At 42.5% G+C, this 15,352-nt stretch overlaps 3 protein-coding genes across 3 annotated transcripts; 2 read left to right on the forward strand and 1 right to left on the reverse strand.

Annotated features, from left to right (window-relative positions):
- Positions 1-1,279: 1,279 nt before the first annotated feature.
- LOC122005055 (GDSL esterase/lipase At1g28600-like) lies at positions 1,280-3,046 on the forward strand. The gene is made up of 5 exons (XM_042559961.1): positions 1,280-1,550; positions 1,648-1,863; positions 1,948-2,096; positions 2,180-2,456; positions 2,673-3,046. The coding sequence occupies exons 1-5, from the start codon at positions 1,322-1,324 to the stop codon at positions 2,903-2,905; spliced, it is 1,104 nt and encodes a 367-aa protein (XP_042415895.1). The 5' UTR covers positions 1,280-1,321; the 3' UTR covers positions 2,906-3,046.
- A 6,945-nt stretch (positions 3,047-9,991) lies between these two features.
- LOC122005057 (protein CHUP1, chloroplastic-like) lies at positions 9,992-13,507 on the forward strand. Its single transcript, XM_042559962.1, has 6 exons — positions 9,992-11,354; positions 11,558-11,689; positions 11,775-11,956; positions 12,028-12,139; positions 13,004-13,138; positions 13,216-13,507. Exons 1-6 carry the CDS (start codon positions 10,110-10,112, stop codon positions 13,339-13,341), a joined length of 1,932 nt encoding a protein of 643 aa, XP_042415896.1. The 5' UTR covers positions 9,992-10,109; the 3' UTR covers positions 13,342-13,507.
- Positions 13,397-15,168, reverse strand: LOC122005058 (embryonic protein DC-8-like). Its single transcript, XM_042559963.1, has 2 exons — positions 13,781-15,168; positions 13,397-13,690 (listed from the first exon to the last, which is right to left on the reverse strand). The coding sequence occupies exons 1-2, from the start codon at positions 14,960-14,962 to the stop codon at positions 13,505-13,507; spliced, it is 1,368 nt and encodes a 455-aa protein (XP_042415897.1). The 5' UTR covers positions 14,963-15,168; the 3' UTR covers positions 13,397-13,504.
- Positions 15,169-15,352: the final 184 nt, after the last annotated feature.

Consider the following 15,352-nt stretch of genomic DNA (forward strand, 5'->3'; position numbering starts at 1 on the left):
AAGAGATTTTCTTTTACGTGTATAGGTACGAAAGAGATATAAATTCACGATTTACATTTATACTAAATTCAGTTGACTCATATGTGAATATGATTTACGCACATCGAATGTCAGACTGATTGAGATAAAATTTATCCAAACAAACGTTTGAACTAGATGAGTTAATAGGCAATAAAAACCAGTGCTAGTAGTAAAATATTTTCTTCCACTTTCATTTCTTTCAAATTTTCTTTTCATCATGGTGGCAAAAGACGAATAAGCTCATCCCCAGTGCCCCAGTCAATTCGTCCCAGAGCCAATAAAGAGGAGGTAAATCACAGGCGGCTACTAACTTTTGAAATAATGATTAGCACACAAGAGAAGTATTTACCTCAGCTTTATCAAAATTCAAATCCCAAATCTTATAGTGGCAACATCTTATGTGTTACAGTGCTAGTCACTAGATCGTCCCGAAAGGACCAAATTTACTTATGATAATAATAAAATATTTTTTTAATTTATCATGAATAATCAATATTTAGTTGCGTATACAATTCTATCGTTATATCCTAAGAAGTAGTACAATCAAAATAGATCAATCTATTTAAAAAAAAAAATTGTATCATATATGTCTTGATAACTCTTACTTCTATCTCGGCCTCGTGTCTCAGTATCTAAGTCTCAACTGGAACATTTCAGTTTCGACGGGATATCTAGCGGATGAATATGAATGATGATAAATAAGGTTTTCCTAATATTGGCTTTGGTAAAAAAAGAAAAGAAAAAAAGCGACCAACGGGCTTTCAAATCTTTATCCCGTGGAGCATCCGGACTCCAACTCCAATCCAAACAATTAACATTTAATTAACCGGGTCCTCGTGGTTAGGTGAAGCCGACACATCAAGCAAGCATCGCATCAACATTATGACTTCACGAGCTCCTACGGACTGGTACGTTGTTTTACATAAGAACGTCATTGTAAATATATTTGGATGGATTGTCAATTGGTGTGAAATATCCGATTGATTGTTTTAATTTTTTCTTATATGTGTTGTTATTGCTGTTGTTGAATGAAGTCCTCATAATTTTATCTATCTTCCTTTGCCTTTGAAATAATAAGAGCAGTGATCTGCTGAGATGAGATTTTTTTTTTTTTTTTTTTTGTTGCGCCGACGTTACGACTTCACGAGCTCGTAAGCGTGGACATTAATCTCTAGTTACTCGGTCGTTGTGGTTAGGTGAAGCCAAGTCATCAAAGATCACATCAGCATCAAGACTTCAGAGCTGAGTGGAGGGCATTAATGGCAAGGCCGGGGGCTCGCATAAGAAAGAGTGAAAGAGGATGAGGAATAGAATGGTCAACCCAGCGATGAAGCCTCCCTTCTTCCTCCTCTTCCTCCTTTGCTCCTCCCACCTCGTCTCCTCCCAGCGCTACAATGCCCTGTTCAACTTTGGCGATTCCCTCTCCGACACCGGCAACGTCGTCCTCGGCGGTCTCCCCTACGGCATGACCTACTTCGGCCACCACACCGGACGATGCTCCGACGGCCGTCTCGTCATTGATTTCATCGGTAAAAATTAAAAACCTCGCCTTTAATTACCCTTTTATCTTTCAGTTAATTTCTGCGCTGATATGGCTCTGCCGTTGAAAAAATCTGGTTGCTGTAGCTGAGGGAATCGGTCTGCCGCACCTCCCGCCCAATACCGCCAAGAACGCGAATTTTAACAAGGGCGCAAACTTCGCCTTCATCGCCGCACCGGCGCTTCCCTTCGACTTCTACCACGAGCGCGGCCTCAGCAAGGGGCTCTGGGTGAATGCTTCGGTTCACGAGCAGGTGGATCGGTTCGAGAAGTTGCTTCCTTCCATATGCGGCTCGCCCCAAGGTCGCGATTTCGTTCCATATTCTTATCCCCCGATCGAATTGCTCGACGAACTCTCTTTAATTTTGAATCTGCGAAACTCTGCAGATTGCAAGGATTTCTTGAGCAAATCCCTTGTGGTGGTCGGTGAGTTCGGGGGGAACGACTACAGCACCGGGATCTTCGGCGGGTGGCCGTTGACTAAAGTGAGCTCCTTCGCGCCCCACGTCGCCCGAGCTGTGGCAGAGGGCATCGAGGTAGGCAGAATTTTGAGTTTTAGCTCGATCGAATTGGCGGATCTAATTAAATTAAAGCTCCCTCTGTTAATTAACTACTTCAGAGATTGATCGGCCTAGGCGCGGTCGATCTCATCGTTCCTTCTGTGTTACCGACGGGATGCTTGCCTCTCTACCTCACTCTCTACAGCGCCAAAGACGCGGCCGAGTACGGCTCCCGGAGCGGCTGCCTGAGGAGGCTCAACACCTTATCCTGGTACCACAACGCGGGGCTCCGGCGGCAGATCGATCGGCTCCAGAAGAAGTATCCTTCCGTCGCGATCCGATACGCTGACATGTACGCCCAGATCTTCGACTTCGCCATAGATCCTCTCAAATACGGTGACTACCCTACTCCAATTTACTCATTTATTATCATTGCGTTTGATAATAGTATCGATTATTTCCACCAGCCATAAATATTATTATTATTATTATTATTATTATTATCTATCAAAAGAATTCTTTAATAATCAACAATTCTCATTTAATTGCGTTCTTTTGGCTTCAGAATATAATCAAACTTTGCCGGCCTCTTGACGGTTTTGAATTCCACAGGATTTAAAGCTGGAGCCCTGAGGACATGTTGTGGAGCTCCAGGGATGCATAGCTACAACTTCAATCTGCATGCCAAATGCGACCAAAATGGTTCGACGGTGTGCTCAGACATATCGGCCCATGTGAGCTGGGATGGTCTTCACATGACTGAGGCCGCCCATCGGATCATTGCCCAGGGCTGGCTCAATGGCCCCTACGTCAATCCTCCCATTTTGAGCTCCTCCTCCAGCTAAACCACAAGCCAAATCTATCAAAATGAATACAAATCTAAAGAGATTATTGTGCTAATTAAAGCTTATATATAGTTGTATAATTCATGGCCACAGCTTGCTTTCAGAAATGTTGCCAATTTTTAGTTGATTGCTTCCTCTCAATGTGCTTGGCTAGTGGGGGGAGATTCATTAAATATTGATCATATTTGGAATATAAGTCAGATTCGGAATATGAGTCAGATGAAGGTCAACTGAGATATCGTTGATGTTGATGGAGAGGCGACTTGGACACTCTTATTGTATGTGCACAGGAAAATGGCCCCCCACGTGGAACTGAAGGATGGTAATGACGAAATCGGTTGTACTTAGGCTCTGCGCACACTCAGACAAGCACCCGAAATATTAGAGACAAAAAATCAAGGAAAAAATCCCCTGCGCAGGCCTTCCGATGCTCAAGTCATGTACTTTTTCCCCAGAAGAACAGTGTACGAAGAAAAAAGAACGGTAGAAAACGAGTGCAAATGCGCGCGTACCTGACTAAAGGAGAGGACCTCTCTTTTTATATGACATGACAATGTGTACCTCTGGAACTTGACCGATGTCAGAGAATGTCAAGTGTCAGAGCTTGTCGGGTGATGGAGGACACGAAGGGCCCTCTCATTGGTTGAAAGAATGTTCCATTCGCAGATGATAGCAGACCATTGGAATATTCCATGACGGATGACAGGTACTCCCTGACAGGAGGTTATAATTCCCTAACATTATTATCGTCTATTGCTTTCTGTCCCGCCTAGGTTTAGCTACGAACAACTCGGGATGACTGTTCGGGTGTGGCACCTGGCTCGAATCTTGATGAGGGAGACGAGCTGCATGCAACGAGGGAACTATCTTTCATGCTTAGATCGTTGAAGGGTTGACCAAGAGTTGTCTTACTAAAAATATCAGGCCTGGCTACGCGGCCCGAGCCTCAAACCTGACTAGTCGGGGCAGGTTAGGCACTATTCTAGGTTGCGTCTTATGTCTCAGATCTGGGACCCTGACCAGTCTATACTCGATCGAGAATTATACAGTCGATGATGTCATACGATCTAACTCCTTTTCCCTCATAACTGCTGCCTGCTGTAGAAATTAAGAGAAGGAAAAAATTAACCATCTTATTGGATCTTAAAATTGATACAAAGTATAAGGTCTTATATAGTTAAGTTAAGAAACCCTAAACTCTATAAAAAAAAGGAAAAAAAAAAATCCAAATTTCCCTAAAAGCTATAAACAAATAAATATATAATCTAACATCCCTCCTCAAACTCACGATGCTACAGTTAGAAGCATTGAGAGTTTGTCAGATAAGAAACGAAAACGTGAAGCAAAATGTGCCTTCGTAAATATATCAACAATCTATAGCTTTGAAGGAACAAAAGGTAATGTGATGGTGTCAATCTGAAGATGGTGACGAGTAATGTGATAATCAATTTCAATATGTTTCGTCCGCTCATGAAAAATTGAATTGCGTGTAATTTGCAGAGCACTATGATTATTACAATATAACAGAATAGGTTGATGAAGAGAGACATCTATATCCGCAAGCAACCAACGCAACCAAACTATCTCACAAGTAGTTGAGACCATGACATGATACTCAGCTTCTATGGAAGATCTAGAAATAACATCTTGCTTTTTACTCTTCCAAGAAATGAGGGAATCATTAAGAAAAATATAGAAGCCAGTGGTAGATTTGTGATCTGTAAGATCGCCAGCCCAATCCGCATCAGAGTATGCACGCATCTCAAGAGATGAAGTAGAAGGAAATAAAAGGCTTTGAAATTGAGTGCCCCGAAGATATCTGAGAATATGAAGAATAACAGCCTAATGAACTATAGTTGGTGCAGTGACAAATTGACTAACCACATGAACGAGTCACGGTGAGATAAACCAAGTTTCCAACAATAGTTCTGTACAAACTAGGATACGACAAAGATGAGCCATCATATGGAGAATATCGAGCATTAGTCTCAATAGGAGTATCGACAACACTATTATCAGTAAGACGAGCACGCTCAAACAGATTAGATATATACTTTGACTAAGATAAAAGATAACCTTTCAGGGAATAATCAACCTCAATGCCCAGAAAGTAGCGTAGTATACCCAAGTCTTTTATAGCAAAATAATGAGCCAACTCAGACTTCAAGGAACAATTCCATCAGAATCATCACCAGTAATAATCATGTCATCAACATATAATGATAAAAGAATAAGACCTGCACTCGTACATCTGATAAACAATGTTGAATCATGATTACTAGGATGAAAACTAAACGAAGTAATCACTGTAGAGAATTTCTCAAACCAAGCACGAGGTCCTTATTTGAGACCATAAAGCGTTTTACGAAGCCTGCAAACTTCACCAGGTTTGTATGAAATACCAAGAGGAGGTATCATATAAACTTCTTCATGAAGATCATCATTTAGAAATTCATTCTTGACATCTATCTGAGATATTCTGCATCAACAAATAGAAACAACAGCAATAAGAGTACGAACAGTTATCATTTTTGCAACAGGAGCAAACGTTTCTTCATAATCCATGTCATACTCCTGAGAATAACCTTTAGCAATAAGACAAGCTTTGTATCGTTCGATAGATCCATCAGATTTAGTCTTGATCTTATATATCCAACGAGAACCAATAGTATGTTTTCCTGGTGGCAATGGAACCAAATCTCATGTATGACTCTGATGCAAAGCAGTTAGTTCCTCAGCCATAACACTCTGCCAAAGTGGGTTAGAAACAACTTCTCTATAGGATTCAAGCTTAGAAAGACAATGAATAGATGCAACAAATGAAGCAAAAGAACAAGAATAACAAGAGTAAGCAAAATCTGATAGTTTAGTAGACTTACGAACACGAGTGGATTGACAACAGTGGAAAGAAGGATCATCCGTAACCTCAGGAGATTATTGGGTAGTGGCAGAAAGAGGAACATGTGGAGCAGATATCTCGGGAACTAAAGTACCAGATTCAATTGAACTACCAGTAGGATTTATGGGTGAATCTTCCTCAGTATCAGTATTGAAAGGATCAATGCAAAGCAGATCTGACTTTGTCATATTATGCGAACTAGCCGAAATAGAAAAGAATGTAATATGCTCAAGAAACACAACATAACGAGAGACATAAAATTTTTGACTAACAAGATCAAATCAACGATACCCTTTTTTACTAACACCATAATTCAGAAAGACACAAAGAGCATACCGAGAGGCTAACTTATTATGGATTGCATGTGAACGAAGGACAAAGTAAGTACAAGCAAAAACACGCAAAGAGGAATAGACAGGAGCATACCCATACAATTTTTTAAAAGGTGACAAATCTGAATTGTGTGAGGTTGGAATTCTATTAATGACATGAGCAGCAGTAAGGATTGCTTCCCCCTAAAAAGGCACTAAGAACACCGGCAGACAATAAAAATAAACGGGATGTTTCAACAAGATGTCTATGTTTTCGTTCGGCCACGCCATTTTATTCAAGAGTATCTATGCACGAGGTTTGATGAATAGTACCATCAGAAGCAAATAAATGTAAAAATTGATTCGAAGTGTTTCACCCCCTAAATCACAACGAAAATACTTTATGACACTAGAATGTTGAGTTCTCACAAGAGCTCTAAAGTTGTGGAAAATTATAAGATAATCAGACCTGTGTTCCATAAGATAGAGCCAAGAGTAACGAGTGCAATCATCAATAAATGAAACATAATACCTTGACCCCCCCCCCTTTTGTAGGAATAGGAGAGGGTCCCCACACATCATAATGGATAAAATCAAATAGAGCAGAAGAAAAAGAAAGACTTTTAGAAAATGATAAGACAGAAAATTTGGCCAATTTACTACCACTACAATCAGAAATATTAGAACTTTTTAAAGGCCCTAATGCTCCTGTTGAGGCTAAAAACTACAAACGAGACGCTGAAACATGACCTAAGCGAGAGTACCACAAATAAAAGTCAGAATATGAATGACTCAGATGAAAAGACGATAAATCCACACTCGAAGCTACAACTTTTGGTAATTTAAGTTGATCTAAAACATAGAATCCTCCTTGCTTATAGTCTGTCCCAATCATCCTCTGAAATTGCGGGTCCTGAACATAATAATTGGATGAAGAAAAAGAAACTAGGTATCCAGACTCACATAATTGACTAACTGAAATAAGATTTAAAGTAAGACTCGAAATATAATAAACATTAGTAAGAGATAAAGAAGATGTAACAATTGAACCAACACCTATTAATGATATAGGAGTACCATCAGCAGTCACAATAGATATAGATGAACTGGGAGAAAAAGAAACAAAAGATGACAAATTGGATGACATATGATGGGAGGCACCAGAGTCCAAAATCTACAAGAATGAAGATATACCTGAAATATCAGACGACGACAAACCTATATGAGAGGAAGCTGACATGGCAGAGGGCTGTGAAGCAAGGAACTGTTGAAACTACTCAAACATATATGAATTAGATTTCCATGAAGCATCTGCACGACCAAGCATGATGACAGAATGAATAATTCTCATAATAACTAAACTGTAAAGATACATATTTGTATGATCCACAAAAAACTGATGTTAGGATGACCCGTGGTCACACAAAGAATCTGAGGCAGAAAAGGATATCAAATGTAGAAATCAATAGCACAGAGCGTTGGTGTCAAAATCAATAGAAAAGGACGTCGGTGCCGAAATCGACAACTTAGGGCTTTGGCATCGAAATCAGTAGAAAAGAGCGTTGACACCGAAATTGACAGCACAGGACATTGGTGCCAAAATCGGCAAAAAATAGTGTCGACGCCAATCGGCAGAAAATAATGTCGACGCCGAAATTAATAGCAGCAGGACAGAAAATAGATGCCGATGCCGAAATCAATAGCAGCAGTAGGAGACGGCAGCGGCAACAGGAAGGAATAACAGAGGGCGGTAAAAAAAATTAGGTTAGAGAAGGAGAATCACTCTGATACCATGTAGAAATTAAGAGAAGAAAATAACTAACCATCTTATTAGATCTTAAAATTGATACAAATTATAAGGTCTTATATAGTTAAGTTAAGAAACCCTAAACTCTGTAAAAAAAAAAAAAGCCCAAATTTCCTTAAAAGTTATAAACAAATAAATATATAATCTAACATCTGTCATGCCCCTTTAACTTTTGACTGTCACATCCCCTTGACTTCTGACAGTCACATTTCCTTGACTTTGGACTATCATTGACTGTTACATCCCCTTGACTTCTGACTGCAACGTGTCTTTGATTTTGTACTATCATTGACTGTCACGTCTTCTTGACTTCTGACTGTCACATCCTTTGACTTATGATTACTTGACCTCATCACGCCCCCTTTATGCATCGTATCATGAATTAAGCACATAAATATTGTACATTAATTCTAATTGTGACTCACCTCCAATACGATGCATTAGTGACTGACTGAGGAATTTGAGTTTAAGTTGATGGGCAGTCTTTTCTTTTTCGTGAATAAAAAGGATTAAAAAAATAATTTGAGGAAGGGGAAGTTGATGAGTAAATGCAAATCTATCCACGCATGAAATTTCGATTTGCCACTGGCATGGTCCAAAGGCTAGCTAGGGAACCAACCTTTCATCCATTAATGATTGTTTTACCGTGCCAAGGCCTCCATAATTCCCTCCATATATCCTTCAGTTCCTCTCCTCTCATGATCTCCATAATGACTCCATTTCCCTCGATCCTTCACTGCAGTACGCTGCTTTTGCTATCTTGATGCATACTTCATAATAATTAATGTCATCTTCTTCAACAAGTAAAGTTCAACTCCAAATCGGAGACCTCATTAGCTCTGCTTCAATGTGCATGAATTAATGCAGGTGGCATTGTGGTGCCGACAATTCAAATGAAAACTTCTCCATCATCAGCTAGCTAGAATTGTAGCCCTCAAGTAGAATAATGCTGGGGAGCAAGTTTCTTGGATTAAAAGATTTCTCTAGTGAGAAAAAGGCCAGCTCGTTTAACATAAACTGATTAATGTGGTCGTGATTCGAGGTGGCGCAGGCAAAATAATAATTGTACGATTTCAGAGTTTGCAGATCCCTGCTCCGTTGATTAATTTCATTTAAATTCATAAAATAATAATTTTATAACGTCTCCATTTCGGTCTCGGCGAGTGGAGGAAACATGTTAATGAGGGTAAACGACCCGGTTCTACCTGCTGTGTTCCTCCCAAAACCGGCAACAGAGTTTCTCTCGATTCACAAATGTTTATTTGTTGCGGGCCCTCTTTTGCGGCTGGCTAATAAACCTGAGTCTGTGCGTGCTGTTTGGACCAACACAGGCGATTGAAGTTATCTGCATCGTGGCGGTGGCAGGCGATGAATAATGGACATGTAAATCAAGAAGGGAATTGAATGGGATTCCTCCTGATTCGCCTGCCTCTGCAGGTCTTCGTTTACTTGCTGTTTTCAAATTTGTTTGTTGGTTTTGGGTCAAGTAACATTTTTTTTTATGTTTAACATAAACAAATTTTTTTATTTCAAACTTAATATACACTATTTTTTTTGTAAAAAAATATATTATATAAAAATTTAAAATTATACAAATTGAAATGATGCTTAAATATTATCCAGAATTAGTTAATTAATCAAGATGCAAGATTGTATTAAATTAATTAATTTATTTATGTATCAAGATACAAATTGAGCTGAAATTAAAATAAAAGTGTAATTATCAATTTTTCTAATCAAAATACTTGACGCTTAGTAAATTAGATGTTATTTTAATAGATTAATTATTATGAAAAAAAATTAGTTAAAAGTGTTTGATGATCATAAATCCTTTTAATTTATGTCAATTTGTTATTATTGCATTTAAGAGTGTTTTTCAATTTGTTATTGTTAGTTTCCATATTTTAACCACTAAACACTTTATTGTGCTTTTATTTTTATTTTTAAGTATAACTTTATTCCGCTTCTACAGTCGTCGAACAGCAGACGACCACCACCTCCTCCTCTTCACTCTCTCTCACTTTTTTTAAACTTTGGACGCAGAAATCGACCGTTCCTCGTCCGCCGTGCGTTAAAAACCCAAACATCACCGACTCACTTCTCTCTTTCCTTCCGCCTCCCACTGCCATTCCAATCCAATCTAATCCAAGCTTTGGATTGAAGAGAAGCACGCAGCACAAGGGCAAGATGGTCGCCGGGAAGGTCAAGGCCGCAATGGGCTTCCAGCGGAGCCCTGCTACACCCAAGGCCGAGACACCCCGCCGCTCCACCTCCTCCCCTGCTTTTCTTAAGCCGCCACCGCCGACGGCACCGAGCCACCCGACGCCCCCTTCCTCCAACGGCAAGAACGTCTTCGTTCGCTCCTTCGGCACCTACTTCCCCCGATCCTCTTCCCAGGTTCAGCCTCGACCGCCCGATGTCGCCGAGATGGTCCGGCTCTTGGAGGAACTCCAAGAGAGGGAGTCCCGCCTCCGCACTCAGCTCGTGGAGCAGAAGCTCCTCCAGGAGACCGTCGCCATTGTGCCGTTTCTCGAGAAGGAGATTGCCGCTAAAGGCGATGATCTCGCCCGGGCAAGCCAGAAGATCGAACGGCTGGAGGCGGAGAACCAGCTGCTGAGGGATGAAATCGAGGCGTTGAGATCGAAGATTTGGAGCTGGGAAGAGGTCGACCAGCGGAAGGAGAAAAGGATCAGGGACCTCGAAATCGAGTTGGAGGAGGCGAAGAAGAGGGCATATGAGAGGGGCAACGGGGGCACGCAGAGGCACTCCGTGCGCACGTTGGACGGCGATGAGTGCTCCTCATCGCAGAGGTTCCATGGCCTAAACGATTCTTCCATGAGATTAACACTTTCACGGTGCTTCAGGAAAGTCTCAAAATCCGTCGAGCTTGGTTCAAATCAAGACGATGCAAAACCGAATGCAATAAATCTGAAAGCGGAAACAGGGGAAGCCGAAGCGGCGCATCAACCACTCCGAGGCGGCGAAAAAGAAGAAGTTTCGAGACACCGCACTCCTAGGGTTCCAAGACCACCTCCCACGCCTTTATCATCCGGCAACTCTTCCACTTCATCTTCTTCAACCTCGTCGGCTTCCTACTCTGAGACTGCATCCAGCGTTATGAAAAGCAAAGGCCCAAACTCAGAAACCATACCGCCGATCCCACCGCTACCAGCACCGATCGGATCGCGTCCTCCTCCACCCCCTCCTCCTCCTCCTCCTCCTCCTCCACCGTCCTCGAAGGGGTCGAGGACGTCGACAGCCACCGTCAGACGAGTGCCGGAAGTAGTGGAGTTCTACCACTCATTAATGAGGAGGGACTCCAAGAAGGAATCCGTCAGCGGAATATCGGATGCATCCCCTGCAGCCTCCGCCGCTTCCAATGCCCGCGACATGATCGGCGAAATCGAGAACCGCTCCTCTCATCTTCTCGCGGTGAGTCTCCTCGTCCTTCCTTCTCGTTTCGTCAACTTACCAAATTACCCCTCTAAATGTAACCGTTGGCATCTATTATTTCTGAGCTGATACGCTTTTTGATTCTTCTGAAAATCGCCGACCGCTACTGCTACTGTCATTATGACTATTTTTTTTTGTAACTTCAATTTCATTCTTAACTCTTGATCTCTTCGTTAACACAGATAAAGATGGATGTGGAGACGCAGGGCGATTTCATAAGGTTCTTAATTAAGGCGGTGCAGCATGCGACCTTCACCAACATCGAAGATGTCGTTGCCTTCGTCAAATGGCTCGACGACGAGCTCTCCTACCTGGTATTCTTTCCTTAATCTCTCCGGTTTCCGAAACCCGACCTCCCGAGCTATTAAAATTTGGCGTTGTCCGTTCTGTGGAACTCAGGTAGATGAGAGAGCTGTGTTGAAGCACTTCGAGTGGCCAGAGAAGAAGGCCGATGCCATGCGTGAGGCGGCCTTCGGGTATTGCGACCTAAAGAAGCTGGAGGCCGAGGCCTCGTCATTCCGTGATGATCCTCGCCAGCCATGCTCGTCCGCTCTCAAGAAGTTGAAGGCGCTACTTGAGAAGTACGCACCTTTTCCCTCTTTCCCTCTGTTTCACTAGCAAGCAAGGGTGTTTGATCCAATGTTGTTCTCAGATTGGAGCAGGTGGTTTACAATTTGTCGCGAGCGAGAGAGAGCGCGATGAAGAGGTACAGGGGCTTCGGCATTCCTTGGGAGTGGATGCAGGAGAGTGGATACGCTGCCAAGGTACCCTCTCATTTCATTTTCTTTTTGTTTTGGAGCTTAGTAGAAGCCATGATACTATTTCTTCCAGTAAAGATTTAAGAGAAGCTCTGTGATGAATACTATCATAGATCTTCGATCAATCGATGATATCTTTCATGGCTATTTTTACGTGGAATCAGAATCAAGTTAGTCATCCTTCTCATTCCCGAGTCCCTAGTGTTTCATCAGTGATTGCCTTTATTACTAGTCTCTACATCAGCGTGATTTTGCTACTTTTATATCCTTCTTCACTATGAGAAATTGTCACAACACATGTATATATAAAAGTTCCAAGGATTTGATTTGTAAACGACATAAAACTTGAATTCAGAATTGGTCTTCTAAGATTTATCTGTTAGCACATCTTTAGCTTATTTCTCTTTTTATTGAGAAGATGGCTACCTTCTGTTATTCATAACTGTATGTTCCTCATAGATGCAATTCACTTTTAAAGAGGTTAATTAGTTTTGAATAAAAAATAAAACAAAGATGTCCTTGGAGTAGTTGAGGCATGGAACATTATGACACTGGGATGAGAAGATTGAGATATAGATGAGACGGTACGAAATCTTTTCCTCGTCCCAGTGCCAATCAGGAAAGATTGGTCATCAAAGCTATCGAGCGATTATGGTGAATTAAATTTATCACCCCTTGCTCGAATCTCAGTAATTAATAATGAGATGAACACCCAGCCAATAAATGAAAGGTTTGGATCTTAATTTTTGAGAAACTGGCCCTTCGATCTTCAACCTTTCTACCACCATCAAGGCCATGATTGGATTATCCTTTGCGCATTTTATTAACTGATGCTACCTCCTAAATTACTTTAACACCTTCACTTTGCAGATCAAGTTGGCATCAGTGAAATTGGCAATGAAATTTATGCAAAGAGTCTCCTCCGAACTTAAGCTTATAGCAGGAAGCCCTGAAGAAGAGGAGCTCATGCTTCAAGGGGTCAGATTTGCTTTCCGAGTACACCAGGTATTTATCATACCCCGCATAGATCCAACTGTTCGATAAGCATCAACTCTTAAGTACTTGTCTCCGCCTCAACGCAGTTTGCCGGAGGTTTCGATGTGGAAACAATGCGAGCATTTCAAGATCTCAAGGACAAAGCAAGCAACCTCATGCTACAAAACCAGCATCAAACCGCCAAGCAGCAGCAGCAGCAGCAGCAGCAGTAGCACTGTTGCTGGTCTACATCTTGCGAGGCAAGCAACCAAGCGTCATCTACTTCAGTAGTGTAAAGATGGCATGTAGCCATTTGATTTAAAAAGCTCTCACCATTTTTATTCACATCACCAGAAACAGAACACAACTAGTATAAAAACCATCATTCTTGATTCTTCATATCATAGCCTCCTCTTCTGTTGGGTCTAATCCCATGATCATATCAGCTGTAGACATGGCAATTTCTATCACAGCCATACCAATAACTTCGAGTATTCCAGCACTAGCTACAGCAGAGACTTCTGCTTCCTTTGTTTTTCCATGTTCTTCTCCTTCCTCCTCTTGCTTCCGATCCACTTTTCCCTAGCAAAAAGTTGTGCAAGCATTAGCAAGTGCAAGGTATTCGATCTATAGTAGAGCAAGACGTGTGCCTATGCTTCAAAGAAATGATACCTCGACTTGGGTTGATGTCTGGACAGCATACTCTTTAGCTTGCTTGAGATCTTCTTTTGCCTTCTCCCTTGCCTCTTCTCCCTTAATACCTGCATACTCCAGGGATCTCTTCGCGGCCTCTATTGCCTCCTCTGCCTTCTCTCTGGCTCTCTTCACGGCCTCTTCCCCTTTGCCTTTCGCTGCTTCCCTTGCTTCCTGTGCTTTCTCCATGGCCTTCTGCGACATGGCTCTGGCTGCCTCTTTTATTTCCTCTGTTTTCTCACTCGTATATTCCTTGGTTGCTTCCCTGGCCTCTTCTGCCTTCTCCATGGCTTTTTCACTTATGCTCTTCGCCGTCTCCTTCGCCTCTTCTGTCTTCTCCCCAGAGTATTCCACAGTCTTCTGTGTCGCCTCAACGGCGGTCTCCTTGGACCCGGCCGTCTTTCCCTGTGCGTAGTCGGCGGCACTCAACGTCGCTTCCTTAGCTTTATCCGCTGCCAGCTTTGTTGACTCCACGGCCTTCTTTCCTCCGCTTACCGTGGCATCCTTCATCTTAATGGAGATCGCCTTAGCGTACTCTGCTGCGGTCTGCCCTGTGCCCACCACGACGTCCTTCGTCTTCACGACTGCCTGCTTCCCGTACTCTACCGCACTCTCACCGGAAGCAACAGTAGCTTCCTTTGCTTGCACAGCAGCTCGCTTCACATGCCCCGCAGCAGACTCCCCTGCGCTCACTGCGGTGTCCTTCGTCTTGGCTGCCGCCTGGACGGCAGTGTCCTTGGCCACCTCGAGCCCCTGCTGGCCCTTCTCGAGCGCTAAGTCTTTTACGGCCACTGCCTTCTGTGCAGCAGCCTCAGCCGCGGCGTGTGCCTTTTCGGCCGCGTAATCTTTAGCCTCGGAGCCCTTCTCCGACGCCACATGGACCCCCTGTGAGGCTACACCCTTGGCCTCGGCGCCCTTAGCGGAGGCGTAAGCACCGGCGGCGCCGAGGCCATGCATGACGGCCTCTTTGGTGTCGTCGAGCGCTGCAGCGCTGGCGTTCTTGGTCTTGTCGTAGCGCTCCTCCGCGGCTCTGAGGGACTCGATAGAGTTCTGCTGCGCGGTGGCGCGGTGCTGCCCGATCTCTTCTAGCGACATGCCCTCCTTCCCGTGCTCCGCTTCTTGCGAATTGGATTCTCGCTTGACCTCTTGATGCGAAGCCATTCTGACGTGCGAAAGAATTGTTTGAGAACGGCAGAATAGAATGTGTTAATAGAGGAGTGGAAGCGGTGGTTTATGTCGTATCGATGATTACACGATCGACGCGTGTAACGGTCTTGATAAGCAGAAGATCAGGAGATGGCACGTACCTAGTTTGTGTCATTTGAAAGAGTTGTTTTACATTTGAAAGAGATCCTGTTTTTTTTATAAGTTATAAAGGACAAAGACGCTCAAACATAAATTTAACAAATTCTAAAAAAAAATGACATAAAAGTGAACTAAAATGAAACACGTGGAAAAAATAAATAAAAAGTTTATAATTTATTCATGTGGAACAAATTAAAGTATTATGTTATGACCAATTAATTAATGATTATATTATTTCGAAGATAC

Source organism: Zingiber officinale, chromosome 7B (genome assembly GCF_018446385.1).
Source record: "Zingiber officinale cultivar Zhangliang chromosome 7B, Zo_v1.1, whole genome shotgun sequence".
Lineage (NCBI taxonomy): Eukaryota > Viridiplantae > Streptophyta > Magnoliopsida > Zingiberales > Zingiberaceae > Zingiber > Zingiber officinale.

What these genes read in the sequence shown, in the direction of transcription:
- LOC122005055 (XM_042559961.1), top strand. Translation starts at nt 1,322, where the DNA reads ATGAGGAATAGAATGGTCAACCCAGCGATGAAGCCTCCCTTCTTCCTC. An exon ending in CATATGCGGCTCGCCCCAAG is followed by an intron (nt 1,864 to 1,947) that starts GTCGCGATTTCG and finishes GAAACTCTGCAG; the next exon opens with ATTGCAAGGATTTCTTGAGC. An exon ending in CTGTGGCAGAGGGCATCGAG is followed by an intron (nt 2,097 to 2,179) that starts GTAGGCAGAATT and finishes TAACTACTTCAG; the next exon opens with AGATTGATCGGCCTAGGCGC.
- LOC122005057 (XM_042559962.1), top strand. Translation starts at nt 10,110, where the DNA reads ATGGTCGCCGGGAAGGTCAAGGCCGCAATGGGCTTCCAGCGGAGCCCT. An exon ending in TTGAAGGCGCTACTTGAGAA is followed by an intron (nt 11,957 to 12,027) that starts GTACGCACCTTT and finishes TGTTGTTCTCAG; the next exon opens with ATTGGAGCAGGTGGTTTACA. An exon ending in TTGCTTTCCGAGTACACCAG is followed by an intron (nt 13,139 to 13,215) that starts GTATTTATCATA and finishes GCCTCAACGCAG; the next exon opens with TTTGCCGGAGGTTTCGATGT.
- LOC122005058 (XM_042559963.1), bottom strand. Translation starts at nt 14,962, where the DNA reads ATGGCTTCGCATCAAGAGGTCAAGCGAGAATCCAATTCGCAAGAAGCG. An exon ending in AGACATCAACCCAAGTCGAG is followed by an intron (nt 13,691 to 13,780) that starts GTATCATTTCTT and finishes ACTTTTTGCTAG; the next exon opens with GGAAAAGTGGATCGGAAGCA.